The 21885-nt window shown below is 47.1% G+C and overlaps 1 protein-coding gene across 1 annotated transcript; it reads right to left on the minus strand.

Moving 5' to 3' along the window:
* Nucleotides 1-1876: 1876 nt before the first annotated feature.
* LOC138363189 (mucin-2-like) lies at nt 1877-6430 on the minus strand. Its single transcript, XM_069322182.1, has one exon. It carries the CDS (start codon nt 6428-6430, stop codon nt 1877-1879), a length of 4554 nt encoding a protein of 1517 aa, XP_069178283.1.
* Nucleotides 6431-21885: the final 15455 nt, after the last annotated feature.

Genomic DNA, 21885 nt, shown 5'->3' on the forward strand with positions numbered 1-21885 from the left:
TGGGGCTGTGTATAGCAATACTAGGAAGCCAGTATACGCGGAATCCTCTTAAGAGGATGAGCCAATTATGGGAAGCTGTCTGATACTTCAGTGACCCGGAGTGACTGGAAAGTAACAGCCGGAAAGAATCTGGCAACAATAGGAGTGGTTGAGGAGGGCCAGAGGTAATGTGCCGGATGTGGCGCTGAGATGGCACATTGGCTCCAGCTGGGTGGGGGCGCCAGCGCTGATCTGGAGGCCGGCCTGAGCGGTGAGGAGCCGGACACGTCTGGCCAGAGGGACATGTTCCCCGGGTGGTGCTTGTGTCACAACACTCCTGAAGGCGGGCAGCCTTCACCACTCGTGAGGTTGGGCAGCCCTCACCACTCGTGAGGTTGGGCAGCCCTCACCACTCGTGAGGTTGGGCAGCCCTCACCACTCGTGAGGTTGGGCAGCCCTCACCACTCGTGAGGTTGGGCAGCCCTCACCACTCGTGAGGTTGGGAAGCCCTCACCACTCGTGAGGTTGGGTCACCAGTCCTCACTACTCTCCACAGTGCTCAGCTCACCATCCACGCCCCGCTGCCCTTTGTGGTTTGATATATATATATATATATATATATATATATATATATATAACTGAAAACTCACACCCCAGAAGTGACTCGAACCCATACTCCCAGAAGCAACGCATCTGGTATGTACAAAACGCCTTAATCCACTTGACCATCAAATGGTCAAGTGGATTAAGGCGTCTTGTACATACCAGATGCGTTGCTTCTGGGAGTATGGGTTCGAGTCACTTCTGGGGTGTGAGTTTTCAGTTGCATATGTCCTGGGGACCATTCAGGCTTGTTCGCATATATATATATATATATATATATATATATATATATATATATATATATATATATATATATATAAATACCTTGCCTCTACTCCCGCCTCCGTTCCAGGTTATCATTTCAATACATTAAATATTCTTAACTGCGCCTGGTGTAATTATCTCAGTCGGGTCGTTTTGATTGTCTGGCCAATCTCAATTCTTGGAGCTCCCGGGCTGTTGTGTCTGTCCGGGTGTCGCGGGTCACATGTCTATATTGTCTGTGTGTCGGGTCTCTCTGTCGGCCCGGGTCATATCCTGTCTATATGGGTCGTTGTTGTCTGTCAGCTCATTACATCTTCTAACTGCTGAGACTTGTTCTTGTCTCGCTACTTTAACTCTACTCTCTGACTACACTCTCCACGGGGGGAACTGTGGGGGTAACTCTCCACAGTGGGAACTGTGAGGGGTGTAACTCTCCATGGGGGGAACTGTGCGGGGTAACTCTCCACGGGGGGAACTGTGGGGGTGTAACTCTCCACGTTGGGAACTGTGAGGGGTGTAACTCTCCACGGTGGGAACTGTGAGGGGTGTAACTCTCCACGGTGGGAACTGTGAGGGTGTAACTCTCCACGGTGGGAACTGTGAGGGGTGTAACTCTCCACGTTGGGAACTGTGAGGGTGTAACTCTCCACGGGGGGAACTGTGAGGGTGTAACTCTCCACGGTGGGAACTGTGAGGGTGTAACTCTCCACGGTGGGAACTGTGAGGGTGTAACTCTCCACGGTGGGAACTGTGCGGGGTAACTCTCCACGGGGGGAAATGTGGGGGTGTAACTCTCCATGGGGGGAACTGTGGAGGTGTAACTCTCCACGGGGGGAACTGTGGGGTGTAACTCTCCATGGGGGGAACTGTGGGGTGTAACTCTCCACGGTGGGAACTGTGGGGTGTAACTCTCCACGGTGAGAACTGTGAGGGTGTAACTCTCCACGGTGGGAACTGTGAGGGTGTAACTCTCCACGGTGGGAACTGTGGGGTGTAACTCTCCACGGTGGGAACTGTGGGGTGTAACTCTTCACGGTGGGAACTGTGGGGGTGTAACTCTCCACGGTGGGAACTGTGGGGTGTAACTCTCCACGGTGGGAACTGTGGGGTGTAACTCTTCACGGTGGGAACTGTGGGGGTGTAACTCTCCACGGTGGGAACTGTGAGGGTTTAACTCTCCACGGTGGGAACTGTGCGGTGTAACTCTCCACGGTGAGAACTGTGAGGGGTGTAACTCTCCACGGTGAGAACTGTGAGGGTGTAACTCTCCACGGTGGGAACTGTGAGGGGTGTAACTCTCCACGGTGGGAACTGTGAGGGTGTAACTCTCCACGGTGGGAACTGTGAGGGGTGTAACTCTCCACGGTGAGAACTGTGGGGGTGTAACTCTCCATGGGGGGAACTGTGCGGGGTAACTCTCCACGGTGAGAACTGTGGGGTGTAACTCTCCATGGAGGGAACTGTGGGGGTGTAACTCTCCACGGTGGGAACTGTGGGGTGTAACTCTCCATGGAAGGAACTGTGGGGGTGTAACTCTCCACGGTGGGAACTGTAAGGGGTGTAACTCTCCACGGTGGGAACTGTGAGGGGTGTAACTCTCCACGGTGGGAACTGTGGGGGTGTAACTCTCCACGGTGGGAACTGTGGGGTGTAACTCTCCACGGTGGGAACTGTGGGGGTGTAACTCTCCACGGTGGGAACTGTGAGGGTGTAACTCTCCACGGGGGAAACTGTGGGGTGTAACTCTCCACGGTGGGAACTGTGAGGGTGTAACTCTCCACGGTGAGAACTGTGAGGGTGTAACTCTCCACGGTGAGAACTGTGAGGGTGTAACTCTCCACGGTGGGAACTGTGAGGGTGTAACTCTCCACGGTGAGAACTGTGAGGGTGTAACTCTCCACGGTGAGAACTGTGAGGGTGTAACTCTCCACGGGGGAAACTGTGGGGTGTAACTCTCCACGGTGGGAACTGTGAGGGTGTAACTCTCCACGGTGAGAACTGTGAGGGTGTAACTCTCCACGGTGGGAACTGTGAGGGTGTAACTCTCCACGGTGAGAACTGTGAGGGTGTAACTCTCCACGGTGGGAACTGTGAGGGTGTAACTCCCCACGGTGGGAACTGTGGGGGTGTAACTCTCCACGGTGGGAACTGTGAGGGTGTAACTCTCCACGGTGGGAACTGTGAGGGTGTAACTCTCCACGGTGGGAACTGTGAGGGTGTAACTCTCCACGGGGGAAACTGTGGGGTGTAACTCTCCACGGTGGGAACTGTGGGGGTGTAACTCTCCACGGTGAGAACTGTGAGGGTGTAACTCTCCACGGTGGGAACTGTGAGGGTGTAACTCTCCACGGTGGGAACTGTGGGGGTGTAACTCTCCACGGTGGGAACTGTGGGGGTGTAACTCTCCACGGTGGGAACTGTGCGGGGTAACTCTCCACGGTGGGAACTGTGGGGGTGTAACTCTCCACGGTGGGAACTGTGCGGGGTAACTCTCCACGGTGGGAACTGTGCGGGGTAACTCTCCACGGTGGGAACTGTGCGGGGTAACTCTCCACGGTGGGAACTGTGCGGGGTAACTCTCCACGGTGGGAACTGTGGGGTGTAACTCTCCACGGTGGGAACTGTGGGGGTGTAACTCTCCACGGTGAGAACTGTGAGGGTGTAACTCTCCACGGTGGAAACTGTGGGGTGTAACTCTCCACGGTGGGAACTGTGGGGTGTAACTCTCCACGGTGGGAACTGTGAGGGTGTAACTCTCCACGGTGGGAACTGTGAGGGTGTAACTCTCCACGGTGGGAACTGTGGGGGTGTAACTCTCCACGGTGGGAACTGTGGGGGTGTAACTCTCCACGGTGGGAACTGTGAGGGTGTAACTCTCCACGGTGGGAACTGTGGGGGTGTAACTCTCCACGGTGGGAACTGTGAGGGTGTAACTCTCCACGGTGGGAACTGTGAGGGTGTAACTCTCCACGGTGGGAACTGTGGGGTGTAACTCTCCACGGTGGGAACTGTGAGGGTGTAACTCTCCACGGTGGGAACTGTGCGGGGTAACTCTCCACGGTGGGAACTGTGAGGGGTGTAACTCTCCACGGTGAGAACTGTGAGGGTGTAACTCTCCACGGTGGGAACTGTGAGGGTGTAACTCTCCACGGTGGGAACTGTGGGGTGTAACTCTCCACGGTGGGAACTGTGAGGGTGTAACTCTCCACGGTGGGAACTGTGAGGGTGTAACTCTCCACGGTGGGAACTGTGGGGGTGTAACTCTCCACGGTGGGAACTGTGGGGGTGTAACTCTCCACGGTGAGAACTGTGAGGGTGTAACTCTCCACGGTGGGAACTGTGAGGGTGTAACTCTCCACGGTGTTAACTGTGGGGTGTAACTCTCCACGGTGGGAACTGTGCGGGGTAACTCTCCACGGTGGGAACTGTGCGGGGTAACTCTCCACGGTGGGAACTGTGCGGGGTAACTCTCCACGGTGGGAACTGTGAGGGTGTAACTCTCCACGGTGGGAACTGTGCGGGGTAACTCTCCACGGTGGGAACTGTGCGGGGTAACTCTCCACGGGGGGAACTGTGCGGGGTAACTCTCCACGGTGGGAACTGTGAGGGGTGTAACTCTCCACGGTGGGAACTGTGAGGGGTGTAACTCTCCACGGTGGGAACTGTGAGGGGTGTAACTCTCCACGGTGAGAACTGTGAGGGGTGTAACTCTCCACGGTGGGAACTGTGAGGGGTGTAACTCTCCACGGTGGGAACTGTGAGGGGTGTAACTCTCCACGGTGGGAACTGTGGGGTGTAACTCTCCACGGTGGGAACTGTGGGGGTGTAACTCTCCACGGTGAGAACTGTGAGGGTGTAACTCTCCACGGTGGGAACTGTGGGGGTGTAACTCTCCACGGTGGGAACTGTGAGGGGTGTAACTCTCCACGGTGGGAACTGTGGGGGTGTAATTCTCCACGGGGGGAACTGTGCGGGGTAACTCTCCACGGTGGGAACTGTGAGGGTGTAACTCTCCACGGTGGGAACTGTGGGGGTGTAACTCTCCACGGTGGGAACTGTGCGGGGTAACTCTCCACGGTGGGAACTGTGAGGGGTGTAACTCTCCACGGTGGGAACTGTGGGGGTGTAACTCTCCACGGTGGGAACTGTGCGGGGTAACTCTCCACGGTGGGAACTGTGAGGGTGTAACTCTCCACGGTGGGAACTGTGGGGGTGTAACTCTCCACGGTGGGAACTGTGGGGGTGTAACTCTCCACGGTGGGAACTGTGCGGGGTAACTCTCCACGGTGGGAACTGTGAGGGGTGTAACTCTCCACGGTGGGAACTGTGAGGGGTGTAACTCTCCACGGTGGGAACTGTGAGGGGTGTAACTCTCCACGGTGAGAACTGTGAGGGGTGTAACTCTCCACGGGGGGAACTGTGCGGGGTAACTCTCCACGGTGGGAACTGTGAGGGGTGTAACTCTCCACGGTGGGAACTGTGGGGTGTAACTCTCCACGGTGGGAACTGTGGGGGTGTAACTCTCCACGGTGGAAACTGTGGGGTGTAACTCTCCACGGGGGGAACTGTGCGGGGTAACTCTCCACGGAGGGAACTGTGGGGGTGTAACTCTCCATGGAGGGAACTGTGGAGGTGTAACTCTCCACGGTGGGAACTGTGGGGTGTAACTCTCCACGGGGGGAACTGTGCGGGGTAACTCTCCACGGAGGGAACTGTGGGGGTGTAACTCTCCATGGAGGGAACTGTGGGGGTGTAACTCTCCACGGTGGGAACTGTGGGGTGTAACTCTCCACGGGGGGAACTGTGGGGGTGTAACTCTCCACGGTGGGAACTGTGGGGTGTAACTCTCCACAGAGGGAACTGTGGGGGTGTAACTCTCCACGGTGGGAACTCTGAGGGTGTAACTCTCCACGGTGGGAACTGTGGGGGTGTAACTCTCCACGGTGGGAACTGTGGGGGTGTAACTCTCCACGGTGGGAACTGTGGGGTGTAACTCTCCACGGTGGGAACTGTGGGGGTGTAACTCTCCACGGTGGGAACTGTGGGGTGTAACTCTCCACGGGGGGAACTGTGGGGGTGTAACTCTCCACGGTGGGAACTGTGGGGGTGTAACTCTCCACGGTGGGAACTGTGGGGGTGTAACTCTCCACGGTGGGAACTGTGGGGGTGTAACTCTCCACGGTGGGAACTGTGGGGTGTAACTCTCCACGGGGGGAACTGTGGGGGTGTAACTCTCCACGGTGGGAACTGTGGGGGTGTAACTCTCCACGGTGGGAACTGTGGGGGTGTAACTCTCCACGGAGGGAACTGTGGGGGTGTAACTCTCCACGGTGGGAACTGTGAGGGGTGTAACTCTCCACGGTGGGAACTGTGAGGGTGTAACTCTCCACGGTGGGAACTGTGGGGGTGTAACTCTCCACGGTGGGAACTGTGGGGGTGTAACTCTCCACGGAGGGAACTGTGGGGGTGTAACTCTCCACGGTGGGAACTGTGGGGGTGTAACTCTCCACAGGGGGAACTGTGGGGTGTAACTGTCCACGGGGGTAACAAACAAATGGGGCCGATGACGTTGCTGGAATTCCATAGGTGAAAGTTATGTTTATTTTTTATGACGTTATTGTGTTGACACGCTCCTGTGACGGGTGATGGGAGGAGTGACGGGTGGTGTGGAGAGTGTGGCGGGTGGTGTGGAGAGTGTGGCGGGTGGTGTGGAGAGTGTGGCGGGTGGTGTGGAGAGTGTGGCGGGTGGTGTGGAGAGTGTGGCGGGTGGTGTGGAGAGTGTGGCGGGTGGTGTGGAGAGTGTGGCGGGTGGTGTGGAGAGTGTGGCGGGTGGTGTGGAGAGTCACGGGTGGTGTAGGGAATGACGGAGTGAAAGATTTCGGAAAATTCAAAGCTTTTCTAAATCTAAACTTATCCAATTTATATACATTGTTTCGTGTTCTGTCTTGTGTTGATACTTTAAATACCCTATTAATATCCTCTTTGTTATGTCCATTAATCCACTTGTAAACCTCTATCATGTCACTCCTAACTCTTCGCCTTTCCAGTGAATGCAATTTAAGCTTTCTCAATCTTTCTTCATATGACAGCTTTCTAATTTGGGGAATTAACTTTGTCATCCTACGCTGGACACGTCCAAGTGAATTTAAATCCATTCTATAGTAAGGCGACCAAAACTGAACTGCAAAATCCAAATTGGGCCTAACCAGAGCAAGATATAAGTGAAGAACCACACCAGGTGTCTTGTTACTAACGCTTCGATTAATAAATTCCAGTGGCCTATTTGCCTTATTACGAACATTTATGCATTGATTTTTTGGTTTAATATTCTTATTAATCATAACTCCATGATCCCTTTCGCAATCTGACTTTGCAATCTCAAAGTCGGAATGGAATATCTACTACTATGTAGTAGACATAGTAGAGGGAAAAATAGATCAGTTAGAAAGGCAAGGTCCAATAGCTAATAGCTTGCTTCTGCGGACAGAAAAAGTAGATACAAATAGTAAATACACATACATAGAACCCTTAGCTGAAAAATGACAACTGTTTCACTACAATTTTTTACTTTCGAATTCTTAGTCGAATCTGACCTTAAAGTTTTGCATGGAGGTGGCTTCTACATTTTCTTCTTTCAGTGCATTTCACTTCCTCACTACCAGTACAGGGTACAAGTATTTCTCGACATTCCTTCGGCCCTCCAAGGAAAAACTGGAGAAGGTCGAATGACATGCAACAAGAATCGTTTCTGAGCTAAAGTGATCGAGCTATGAGACAAGACAGACACTGGACCTGACCCCACTGAAGCAGAGGTAGAGGGGGACATGATAACAACATACACGATTGTAAAGGAAATTGACAAAGTAGACAATGCAGCATTATTCAAAGTTAAGCACATCAGAACATGGGGCCACAGATGGAAACTCGAGACGCAAATGAGTCACAGAGACGTCAGAAAAAATATTGTCAATATCAGAGCTGTTAATAAGAGGAACAGGTTAGACAAAGAAATCGTTGAAACTATTTCGATTCACAATTTTAAATGTAAATATGATAAAAATGTGATAAATGAGTCACAGCATTAATCTAGTAACGTTCAGGAGGCGGGGCTAGGAGGCTAGCTCCACCCTGCAAGCATATCTAGGTGAGTACACACACACACACACACACACACACACACACACACACACACACACACACACACACACACACACACACACACACACACACACACACACAAACACACACACACACACACACACACACGCACACACACACACAACTAGGCAGTTGTGTGTGTGTGTATGATTGTATGTGTGTATGTGTGTATGAAACTAGGCAGTGGAAACAGGAGGCCAGACACAGGATACAGAATAGGAGATGAAGTACTTAATGAAACAGAGAGAAAGATCTAGGAGTTGATATCACACCAAACCTGTCTCCTGAAGCCCACATAAAAAGTATAACGTCTGCGGCATATGCGAGACTGGCTAACATCAGAACTGCCTTCAGGAACCTGTGTAAGGAATCATTCAGAATCTTGTACACCACATATGTAAGACCAATCTTGGAGAATGCGGCCCCAGCATGGAGCCCGTATCTTGTCAAGCACAAGACGAAGCTGGAAAAAGTCCAAAGGTATGCCACTAGACTAGTCCCAGAACTAAGAGGCATGAGTTACGAGGAAAGGCTGCGGGAAATGCACCTTACGACACTGGAAGACAGAAGAGTAAGGGGAGACATGATCACAACCTACAAAATACTCAGAGGAATCGACCGGGTAAACAAGGATAAACTATTCAACACTGGTGGGACGCGAACAAGGGGACACAGGTGGAAACTGAGTACTCACATGAGCCACAGAGACGTTAGAAGGAACTTTTTCAGTGTCAGAGTAGTTAACGGATGGAATGCATTAGGCAGTGATGTGGTGGAGGCTGACTCCATACACAGTTTTAAATGTAGATATGATAGAGCCCAGTAGGCTCAGGAATCTGTACACCAGATGATTGACAGCTGAGAGGCTGGACCAAAGAGCCAAAGCTCAACCCCCGCAAGCACAAATAGGTGAGTACAAATATGTGAGTACACACACACACACACACACACACACACACACACACACACACACACATATCTCCACACTATCGTTGGAACAGCTGACTGATTCAAGTACTTATATACTGTTAAGTAAATAGAGGGAATAACAACTTCCTGAGTATCTCGGAATCTTGAAGTATCTCAGCAGCTTTTGGCATCTCTCAGCAGCATCCAGGGTCTTACTGAAGCTTCCAGCATCTCTCAGCAGCATCCAGGGTCTTTCTGAAGCTTCCAGCATCTCTCAGCAGCATCCTGGGTCTTACTGAAGCTTCCAGCATCTCTCAGCAGCATCCAGGGTCTTTCTGAAGCTTCCAGCATCTCTCAGCAGCATCCAGGGCCTTACTGAAGCTTCCAGCATCTCTCAGCAGCATCCAGGGTCTTTCTGAAGCTTCCAGCATCTCTCAGCAGCATCCAGGGCCTTACTGAAGCTTCCAGCATCTCTCAGCAGCATCCAGGGCCTTACTGAAGCTTCCAGCATCTCTCAGCAGCATCCAGGGTCTTTCTGAAGCTTCCAGCATCTCTCAGCAGCATCCAGGGTCTTTCTGAAGCTTCCAGCATCTCTCAGCAGCATCCAGGGTCTTTCTGAAGCTTCCAGCATCTCTCAGCAGCATCCAGGGTCTTTCTGAAGCTTCCAGCATCTCTCAGCAGCATCCAGGGTCTTTCTGAAGCTTCCAGCATCTCTCAGCAGCATCCTGGGTCTAACTGAAGCTTCCAGCATCTCTCAGCAGCATCCTGGGTCTTACTGAAGCTTCCAGCATCTCTCAGCAGCATCCAGGGTCTTACTGAAGCTTCCAGCATCTATCAGCAGCATCCAGGGTCTTACTAAAGCTTCCAGCATCTATCAGCAGCTTATATAATCTCTCAGCAACTTTCAGCACTGTCTTGTAGGGAAGTATGATGACTGTGCCCTTGTGTATGATTGACTTGTAGGGAGGTATGATGACTGTGCCCTTGTGTGTGATTGTCTTGTAGGGAGGTATGATGACTGTGCCCTTGTGTATGATTGTCTTTTAGGGAGGTATGATGACTGTGCCCTTGTGTATGATTGCCTTGTAGGGAAGTATGATGACTGCTCTTGTGTATGCTGTACTCTCACTCTGCAGCTTCGAGTAGAGTTCAGCGCTTGAGTGCAACTCAGCAACAAGTCTTGCACAGGTCTCACCCTTGCAAGTGGCAGCATTGTTAAGTCTCAAAGGAAGAAAGTTATTAATTTCTCGGTGTTGCAATGTTGTGGATTTGTTTAATTAGTTTTTCTCAAGCTTAATCTATTTTTGATCGCCTCTTGGGGGAGTATATCGCGTTATATACCAATTCTCAAGCTAAATATGCTGAGTTGATCGTGTCTTGTGTCAGGTTATATTGTTATATTATCGACTTACAACAAGGAATCCAGGTTCATTCCATGGACAGAAACGGTTGGCCACATTTCTTTTCACCTGATGCCTATGTTCACCAAGTAGCACCATAGGTTCACGTGAGGTAGGCAGCTGTTGTGGGCTGCGGCCTAATAAAGAGTCGGCCTTGAGGGAAATATCGCACAGCCTAGCACAGTCTTCGTGTCCCCCGACAACGTAAGTTACGATCATAAAGAGTCGTAAGTCGTGTAAATTACGATTGTTCATATATAACGATTGCTTTATTATTACGATTTGTTTTGTGAGGTGTTTAGGTAGTGGAGGTAGTAGTCTCCGTGGTGTAGTGGTAAGACACTCGCCTTACAGTCTCCGTGGTGTAGTGGTAAGACACTCGCCTTACAGTCTCCGTTGTGTAGTGGTAAGACACTCGCCTTACAGTCTCCGTGGTGTAGTGGTAAGACACTCGCCTGGCGTTCCGCGAGCGCTATGTCATGGGTTCGTATCCTGGCCGGGGAGGATTTACTGGGCGCAATTCCTTAACTGTAGCCTCTGTTTAACGCAACAGTAAAATGTGTACTTGGATGAAAAAACGATTCTTCGCGGCAGGGGATCGTATTCCAGGGACCATAGGATTAAGGACTTGCCCGAAACGCTACGCGTACTAGTGGCTGTACAAGAATGTAACAACTCTTGTATATATCTCAAAAAAAAAAAAAAAAAAAAAAAAAAAAAAAAAAAAAAAAAAAAAAAAAAGGTAATACCTGGCAGGTGACAAAGGCTCTCACGTACATTAAACAAAAACAAAAGTAAAGCAAAGTAAACAAACTGCTAAAGACCTTTGTGGTGTGAAAGTTAGAGGAGTAAACAAATAGCATCAACAATGAAATACTTTACTTATAATAGCGACCATAACAACAAAATACTTGCTGAGACAGTCTTGGCTGAGACCTGAGACAGTCTTGGCTGAGACCTGAGACAGTCTTGGCTGAGACCTGAGACAGTCTTGGCTGAGACACATGAACACAAACTTAATCTTTACTCTGCTTACAAAAACAATAAGGATGACTACACACTATGTTCACTATCTTGAGGTTATCTTGAGAGGATTTCGGGGCTTTACTGTCCCCGCGGCCCGGTCCTCGACCAGGCCTCCACCCCGAGGAAGCAGCCCGTGACAGCTGACTAACACTCAGGTACCTATTTTACTGCTAGGTAACAGGGGTATAGGGTGAAAGAAACTCTGCCCATTGTTTCTCGCCGGCGCCTGGGATCGAACCCGGGGACCACAGGATCACAAGTCCAGCGTGCTGTCCGCTCGGCCGACCGGCTCCCTCCTAAGCCACACGTCCGTCACGCGTCGTAGAGAGAACACACACAGTGAAGGAGACGTGTAGAACCTTGGTTTGTTCTTGTTATAGATTCAGCTACTAGGAACAAAGAGTTCCAAGTAGCACGGGCTATGGTGAGCCCGTAGTGGACTTACCTGGCACAGGAGCGGGGCTGTAACTTGGCTGGCTAGGTGGTGATTGATTGATAAAGATTAAGCCACCCAAGAGGTGGCACGGGCATGAATAGCCCGTGAAGTTTGGCTAGGTCGTTGTTTGTTGTTGTTTAAGATTAGATACTTACTGTGACCTTAGCTATGCATACCCATTTTTAAACATGTCTCATTGAATATGACCGCATATTCTGTATTTACTATCTTCTGATTTAGGGCTTCTATCCCTCTAACTATTTTCCTAGCATCAGGGCTTAGCTGAAAGAGGAGTTCTCCAAAACTCATTTTCGTTATTTCAAGGTGAAGAAAAAAGTGAATTACTATAGAATGCATTACACTTATTTAGTATTACACTTAAATACCCATTTTTAATATATTTTTTGTTTTGTTTTATTTCGAAATTAAATCCGGGCGAGACAAAAAAGAAAAATATGCTGCACACATGTTAAGTAAGGGTAAAAACTTCAAAAACATTTGTCATTGAACACTTAGGCCTATAATTATGACTATATGGACTATTATGGGCTGTTAAAAAAGAGAGAGAGGGGGGGGGGGTAACAGGGGTTCAAGACCTCTTCCTGTTACACAGTTTGGTTGTTTAACAATAATTATCAAAAGAAGGCACCAAGCCGGGAAGGCTGTGTAGCAACATTGTGGGTAACAATAAACCAATTTTTTTTTTTTAAGAGATAATGCACCTGTGAGTAAAACAAATCCTGTCAGCTGTAAAAATATTGATGCAGTTATTTAAACAAAAAATATAATGCAACAAATATTTATGGGCTGTTTAAACTGTCATTTCTACTGTATATTCAAAGTGAAAAATTGAGACATATTGCACAATTTAATGATTCAAAAGACATACAGTATTAATAACATTGTCGTCGTGTTTTCATCTTCTAGTGTGTGATTTGGTCAACATTACTAACATTACATGTCAATGTGAGATCTTAATGATCCATGGTTAACATTTAGGATTTAATAAGGATAATACTGGCCATAATAATAATACACGCTATATTTTAAAACTTTTATACCTGATTTATTTTTACTAACAAGCTTAGGTATACACAGCAATGTGCTGCTACGCTATTCTATATGAAAGATTACACACTGTAGATCAGAAAGTAGCTACAAGTTCATCCAACATCCTCACCTCACAAACATAGGAAGGAAACAAACACTAAGGAAACAAACATAGGAATGTGCCTCAATGCCAACAGTGACTGCCCAGACAGGTACAAGAGGAGTGTTGTTAACGCTTATGTCGACCGTGCTCTCAGCCACAGCTCAGGATGGAAGCAAGTCGATGAAGAACTCTGTAGGGTAAGGCAGGTCCTAGTCAACAACGGTTTCTCCAATGGTTTCGTTGAAGACATCATAAAAAGAAAGGTGAAACGCCATGCAACCTCTGAAGAGTCAACTAACACAACACCTGTACCTCCTATTAGACTATTTTACAGGAACTTCTTTTCGACAGCTCATAAAATGAAGGAAAGGGTCCTGAAAGATATTGTTAATAGGAACGTTATCCCTACAGACAAAAATCAGAAGTTACAACTGACGATTTACTATAAAACCAAAAAACGGCCAACCTACTCATGGAAAACTCTCCAGACACAAAGCAGAACACCTTAAAGGAGACCAACGTCGTCTATGCCTTCAAATGCCCACTTGGGGACTGTAAGCCCCAAAGAACTCAGTATATAGGCAAGACAACAACATCTCTTTCCAGGCGATTAACAATGCATAAGCAACAGGGCTCCATTAAGGAACATATAATCTCTTCCCACAACCAAACCATCGCCAGAGAAGTCTTAACAAACAACACAGAAATCGTCGATAGATACAACGATAGCAGACGGGTCGACATCTGCGAGGCACTACACATAAAAAAGCCAACACCAGCAACCAACAGCCAATTAATGCACAACTATATTCTACCCACTTCAAGACTCCGTACCAATATAGAAGCATCAAGAGGAAGTATGGGCCAATAGGCCCTTTGCAGTTACTTCCATTCTTATGCTCTCATATATCCAATTAATACCCATTGTTCCGTGTTCTGTCTTGTGTTTGTCAAAAGTTTGTTCACCTCATCCAAAACTGTTGCACCATATCACCTCACCCAAGTGCGAGTATATAAGACGGATAAGTTGTTTAGTGTTAGCATGAGTAAAACTCTGTTTAGTGTTTTCAGGTTACAGTTGTGTGTGTAAACTAAAGTCTTTGAAAATGTAATAAGTTATTACGAAACGCCTTCAAGCGTCGCATCAGACTAGAAATAAAAATGAATTTTGGAGAATTGATTCTTCAATTACTATCGACAGTAAAAAAAAACATAAGAAATATTGAGAAAATTCGTGTTAGACTTATTAATCTTACTTTTTCGGTCATATATAACAACATAATATATATATATATATATATATATATATATATATATATATATATATATATATATATATATATATATATATATATATATATATATGTATATATATATATATATATATATATATATATATATATATATATATATATATATATATATATATATATATATATATATATATATTATTAAATATGACCGAAAAAGTAAGATTAATAATTCTAACACGAATTTTCTCAATCTTTCGTACATTACGCTTCACTGTTGGAGGTAAATAAAAAATCACTTCTCCAAAATTCATTTTTATTTCTAGTCTGACGCGACACGGGCGCGTTTCGTAAAACTTATTACATTTTCAAAGACTTCACAAATACACAACTGATTAGAACTTACGTCTCTCTGATATTATATCTACATTTGAGTGAGGTGGGAAGGATGATGTGGCATTAACACAAGACAGAACAGGGGATATTAATAGGGTATTAAAAGTATCAACACAAGACAGAACAGAAGCAATGGGTATTGAATAGAAGTGTTTGTAGAAAGCCTATTGGTCCATATTTCTTGATGCTTCTATATTGGAGCGGAGTCTTGAGGTGGGTAGAATATAGTTGTGGATAAGTTGTTTAGTGTTAGTCTTGAGGTGGGTATAATATAGCACAACTATATTGAGCGGAGCGGAGCGGAGTCTTGAGGTGGGTATAATATAGCACAACTATATTATACCCACCTCAAGACTCCGCTCCAATATAGAAGCATCAAGAAATATGGACCAATAGGCTTTCTACAAACACTTCTATTCAATACCCATTGTTTCTGTTCTGTCTTGTGTTGATACTTTTAATACCCTATTAATATTCCCTGTTCTGTCTTGTGTTAATGCCACATCATCCTTCCCACCTCACTCAAATGTAGATATAATATCAGAGAGACGTAAGTTCTAATCAGTTGTGTATTTGTGAAGTCTTTGAAAATGTAATAAGTTTTACGAAACGCGCCCGTGTCGCGTCAGACTAGAAATAAAAATGAATTTTGGAGAAGTGATTTTTGATTTACCTCCAACAGTGAAGCGTAATGTACGAAAGATTGAGAAAATTCGTGTTAGAATTATTAATCTTACTTTTTCGGTCATATTTAATAATATATGTCTACAGGAAAGACTGCTACCAAAATATACTAATATATATATATATATATATATATATATATATATATATATATATATATATATATATATATATATATATATATATATATATATATTAGATACCCGGTACCCGGTTAAAGAACGTACGGGTACCCGGTAAGACGTACCTGCTACGTCGTGGTGCCCGGTTAAAGAACCGGGTACCACGACGTACCCGGTTCATGTCATGACAGATCAAGAGAGCAGTAGAGTTATGGGCCCCGGCAAAAGCCGGAGAGGAAGAGAAAAAGGAATAACCAAAGAAGCGACCAGGACGAGTGCCAAGCATAGGCTCCGACAAACACAAAGCAGGGAAACTACATGATCAGAAGTTGGAGTTCGTGGAGGTATGCATAAAAACTACGAATGTTCCATTGAAGAACACAGATAAAAAAAAAGAGAAAACTGAAACAGAGAGATAACAAGGGAGAAACAAAGACAAAGAAGAACACAGTAAACTAAGGAAGATCAGGACAAGGCTCAATGAAATCAGGATGATGGGGCACAGGCAAAGCTAGCAAAGATAATGGAGGCAAGGGAGCAGGAGAACGGACCAGAGGCGGACGGACAGTCTTGAGTGGGAAGAGGCATTGGAGAGGGGCGGTCAAAGGAATCGGGGAACAGGAAGCACAGAAAAAGAAGAGGGCACCGGATCAAGGGCAGTATCCAAGAGAGGACCAAGGGAACCTCCATAGCTGGCACAGGTGTCTATGCCACTGAAAGGGGAGGAGAAGCTGGGATAGTGTCGGAGTCGGAAGGTGAAGAATATATTGAAACCTTCTTATCCGCCAGGGAGGAATAAGGAGAGGAGCCAGGCTTACGTTTCTTACAAAGAGACAGGCGTACCATCAGCAATGTACTGGGCGACTGCCTCAACAGTTTCAACAGGAGAAGAAGAACGGGAACAGTCAACAAGAAGAACGCTGGGAGGTGGATGGCCCGAACAGACAGGCGGTGAGGAGGGCCAAGAGGCAGAGGGGAGGACAGAGAAGTAGTGGGGTGAGAAGGGTAACTGGGCACAGGAGACAAGTAAGACTGGGAAGGAAGGAAGGAAGGAAGGAAGGAAGGAAACCCCAGACAGAGAACCAGGAGGAAGACCCTCTGGCCCAGAACACAAAGGAAAAGACGAGGTGATGGTGAATGTGTTGGGGTCCAAGACCTGGAAAGGGTTGTGAAACTGAGGAAGTGGGAGAGGGCAAGAAGGAGAATGCAACACACGAGCTGCAACACACGACATGCCAGAGAAAGAGGGAAGACAGTCAACCAGGCCTCTTGCCTCAGGAAAAGACAAATGATTACAATGTTTCAAATTGAGGATGGCTTCCTCAAATTTGTTGTGCACACATGCACGGGAGAAGGCAGGGTGGGCGTCACCGCAATTGATGCAGAGATCTTGGGAAAAAGGATACTCCCTCTTAGAATGACCTGAGGTTCCACTTAAGATAAAAGGCGCATAGAGACATCCCACTTATGCACGTGAAGGGACCATGTCCAAATCTCCAGCACCTGCTGCAGAGGCAAGGAGAGGGGCTGTACTCCTGAACGGAGCATCTGGTACCAGCAAGAATGACGAAAGATCGAAGGGACTGACTATCAAACGTGACCTTCATAACGCGAAGAGGCTAACGACGACGACTACGCGGAGTTTGTGTTAAGGTATCTATCTGGAGGATAGAATGGCCTTGGGCCTCAAGGATATACTTAATATCCTCGTGGCAGTCTTTCAGATCCCTGGCACCAGTCGCAACATGGTGTGGGAGAAGTACTGTGCCAATGCTGGCATTCAACCGGGAATTTTTGGCGATCCGAACAGGGGTCTCCCCAATTGCAGGACAACGAAGCCAAGCGGTCAGCTACTTCCTGAGACGGGACTATGTCAAAGGAGACGAACGTATCCATCGAATCAACAAGGTGAATATGGAGGAATAAATCCTCAGGACAAGTATGGTTAACATAACTAAGATCAAAATACTTAGTCCACGTAGCAGGACCAAACAAAGCCTTGGAAGAATATTGGAAAGGAATCACGTGAGTGCCGAGGTGATGGCACCGAGCAGCCCTGGTAAGAGGGGGAAAGAGGCGCAGTTGTGACGAGAGACGGAGCCACGCCAGGTGATGAGGAGGTCACCACTAGGGGCTTGGGGCTCACCCCTGCCACAGAGGAGGGAGGGAGCAGAGAGTCAGAAGAGACATGATCAGGATCCAATGTAGAGGGGCTACAGAGCCCGCCCTTCTAGCACAATCCGACTCAGGGGCCTGGTCGCCGATCCCACGAGTCTGAGAAGTTAAAGGAGGGTCAGAAAAAGACATAAAAATGATCAGAAAAAATTAATCTACGAATAAGCCCCCATACCCATCATGCATGGAGCCACAATTAGAGTATAGGACACACGACGAGGCCTCGTGCATCGTGGATATACACCCTGCAATCATCACCTTAAGAGCCATCAGTCCGTCGAGATCAGGCTCAGCAACGAAGGTAAAGTTTGAAAATAAAAGCATCCCCTCACTCGACATCGTCGGGTTCCACAGCTCTAGGGAGAAGTGCACACTCTCTAGGGAGGCGCACACTCTTCCACAGGTGAGTGTGCGCGCCTCCCCAAACACCGGCATCAAAACAGATGACATCAGAAAAAACATTCAAGAATGGCAAAAAATCAACAGGTAGGCAACAATCTGAAAGGAGATGAGGCGGGGAGGGAAAACGAAACAAGAAGAAGAGGAAAAAGCTACCAGCAATATTGGAGAGGACAGCAGCAAGAGCATAAGACTTCAAAAGGACAGAGCACAAGCTGTCCCAAAGAGCATCACACTCCAGCAGCCGCCCGCCCACCAAGCCCCTTCACGATGGCAACAGGCAGGAAAGGGAGGTGGTATGTCATGTGTGTGTGTGTGTGGGGCCGTGTATTTTAAAGTTGTCTACGGGAATAATGCGTTTAAATGAGTCAAGGGGAATTCAAGGTGCAGGGAAACAACTTAGTAGATAAATGACACAAATGTACATTTATAAAACACACACGACATTACATAACATAATTCATTCCTTATAAATCAATGCTTTCAGAAAAACAACAACAATGTTTCTTATCATCCAAACGGACCTTAGTCCAAAACTGAAACTGAGCACTCCAGCTCTACCTCTGTCAGCCTGTGACACATATAAATCCCTCGGAAATCTGGACACTCTCAAAACTAACAGCTCAGTAGGCTATCAGTGCATTCTACCCTTCCTCGCAACCCTGTGAATACAACCCTGAGGGTTATCTCATTGTACGGCTGTAGAAACCCCTCAGAAAACAAGGACCTGTCAGGTAGCTGGTGCTCCGCGTCAGGTCAAAAATGGCGTCCGTTCCCCCAGTTGCATCACCGCCCCTTACTACTCTATTCCTCAACATTTCCAATCCAACCCCTTAATTACTCCATTAACCACATTCCCCATGCAGGTCTTTTGATTGAGTCCACTTTTCCTTCACACAGTTTGGCTATTCCAGTACACATTATTCATGAACAATCTCCACCTGAAAGGGACTACTTTACCGGCGGAGTAATAATAGACACTTGCAGCCTCCCAGATGCCAGCTGCAGATTTCTTTCAAGAAAACTTTCTCTAATCAACTCCTTTGTGTTAATAAATAATTTATAATAGAAACTAACTTCCGCAGGAGGGTATGTTTGTAACAGGGTACTCGATTCATAATTGTTTAACCAAATACGTTTGGTAAACAATTGTATAAATGGATCCTTATAACAGGCAGCACACCTTTACCCATCTTGAGGTGGATTCGACTATATAGTCGAATGTAGTCATTCTGGGTAAGGGTATCGTCTGGACACTATAGTGTCCAGACGCTGATACTTTAGTAAACAACGCTCCTCCACCACAGAAAGGACACACCTCGATGGGGACTCCTGGTTCAACCTTGACGCCGAGCGGACGTCTGTACATCTCCTCCGTCTGGGAGCCGCCTGATCACGTCCTGTTTTCGCGTTTTGGCTTTGCTACTGCCGTTTGGCATCCCTCTTCAACGGACCGATTGTACGACGCCTGGCACACATATCGCCTTGGGTCACGGGATTGTTGATAGATATTTTTTTTTGGCGTGTTCTGGCTGGTTCTCCCGGCGGGGTGACGGTGTTCGCGGGCCGGCTTGGCCGAGAGGTGCCGGGGTTTGGCAGGTCTTGGTGGGCTACTGGTGTGCCCTCACAGAGTTTTGGTTTTGCTACCTGGTGTTCTCTGTGTGGAGCGGGGCCGGTGCTTGTCACCCTGCGGGACTCCTGGGGTTCCCCAATCATCTGCCTGACTGTGCGTTTATTTGCCGTATGGCATATTAGTTTCTAGTGATTGGCGTCACTCGTTTCGCGTTTTGGCTTGGCGTTCCACGTTTCCTGGCTTCGCGATTCACCCTTAACAGGTACGCCGGGGCGCATCCGATTCCACGATCGTTGTCACCCCTAAATCAACAACAACAACAACGACACACCTCGATGTTCAAGCTGTTCAAATGCAGCTGTTTAACATCTGTGGACCTGAATGGTGGTGTCAACTACACATAAAATGTGTATAAACAGTAAGAGACTCTAAAGTGATACAAGTGTGTGTCTTGCCATGAAACTGTTAGAGGAGTGTGTGATCACCGACGCCACAGCAGCGACGCCACACATTCAACAGTTGCTGCAGCTGCCCCAGCATTGGCACAGGTCATTCCTGCAGCTGCCTGCAACCATGGATCCAGACTCTTAATCATGGGCGATTTCAACCACGGAAATATACTGGGAGAATGGGTAACCACATGGAGGTGCAGATACATGGAGAGCTAAACTTTTGGAAGTGGCAACAAGAAACTGTCTGAGCCAACAGGTCAATGGATCCACAAGAATGAGAGGCAATGACTGTACAGGATATGATGGACTACGTCACCCAGAAGTGCCAGGAAGCTGCAGACAGGTTTACCCCGGCCAAAAATGAGAAAATGAAAAGCAACAGAGGAATCTGTGGTTCAATCAGGATTGCAAGGCAGCGAAGCAATTGAGTACAAGAACATGGAGAAACTATAGGAACAACAGACCACCAGGGAACAGGGAGAGATACCAGAGGGCCAGAAATGAGTTCCTCAGAGTGAGGAGAGAAGCAAAGAGACAGTATGAAAATGATATCATGAGTAAAGCCAAAACCCTATCAAAACTGTTCCACAGCAGCATCAGGAGGAACACAGCAGTGAAAGAACAAGTGATGAAATTGAGAAAAGGGGAGAATAGATACACAGAGAATGACAAGGAGGTGTGTGAAGAACTCGTCAAGAGATTCCAGGAAGGTTTCACAATAGAACAAGAAGAAGCCCCTGAACTAAATGAGGAGGAGGCAAACCAAGCAACCATGGAGGAATTTGAGCTCACCAGTGATGTGCTCAAAAGGAATCTGTTAGAGCTGAATGTGATAAAGGCTATTGGGTCTGACAGAATCTCACCATGGATACTAAGGGAAGGTGCAGAAGCACTAAGTGTGCCACTCTCTTTGGTGTAAAACAGGTCACTGGAGACCTACAAGAAAGCTGGAAGACAGCTAATGTAGTCCCAATATACAAAAAGGGTGACAGGTAAGAGGCACTGAACTATAGGCAAGTTTCCCTAACTTGTATACCATGCAAAGTGATGGAGATTATAGTGAGGAAAAGGCTCGTAGAGCGTCTGGAGGGAAACAGATTTGTAACACACCACCAGCATGGGTTCAGTAAGAGAGAACAAGTAAAGTAGAATTGATGGCACTTTGAGTTGGTAAATAATGAAGATAAAATGAGTACATATTTCGTGGATTTGTTCAATTCTTACTCAGGATAATATTTATTACTTTAAGTAGGAAAATATTTGTGGTACATCGTTCAAAGTTTAAGTTGTAAGTGATAAAGTTGCCTAAGACGTAACTGAAGGGTTGAAGTGATGTGTGAGAGCATACTTATACTGTATATTAATTAATGTAAGTTAAAGCCTGAAGCTATTGTAATAATTTTATTTCATCATGTATAAATGTAGAATGAATGAACATTATATCATAATTATGTATAAAGGAGTGTTAGATAGTTCTGGCATCCTTGAAGAATTCCCCCCAGACACACACTTATTCAACAGCCTAATTTAATATATTCCTGGGAGCTATTATGAAACTCCCCACGGGACAAGCGTCCGGTCTAACTACACTACCCACAGTTCAATTAGTTCAATGCAAAAAGCTCAATTAAAAATACAATAGTGTGTATATTAAAGATTATAATCAAACGAGTCAGGTGATATGTACGAGAAACAAACATATTTTAACTATTCCTGTGACGAGAAAGGAACAGTAATGCCAGACAACAGAACATGGAGACACACACAACACGTACATATAAAATGTTAACTCATCTTGAGTGTCATCTTGAAGGCACCTCAGGATGCCGGACTTAACTTTCTCCAGAAAGCCTTGCCTCTCTGCCCCACTGAGCGCCACTCAGCGCCTCTGCCGTCCTCCTCTAAC

Source organism: Procambarus clarkii, chromosome 10 (genome assembly GCF_040958095.1).
Source record: "Procambarus clarkii isolate CNS0578487 chromosome 10, FALCON_Pclarkii_2.0, whole genome shotgun sequence".
In the NCBI taxonomy this organism is placed as follows: domain Eukaryota; kingdom Metazoa; phylum Arthropoda; class Malacostraca; order Decapoda; family Cambaridae; genus Procambarus; species Procambarus clarkii.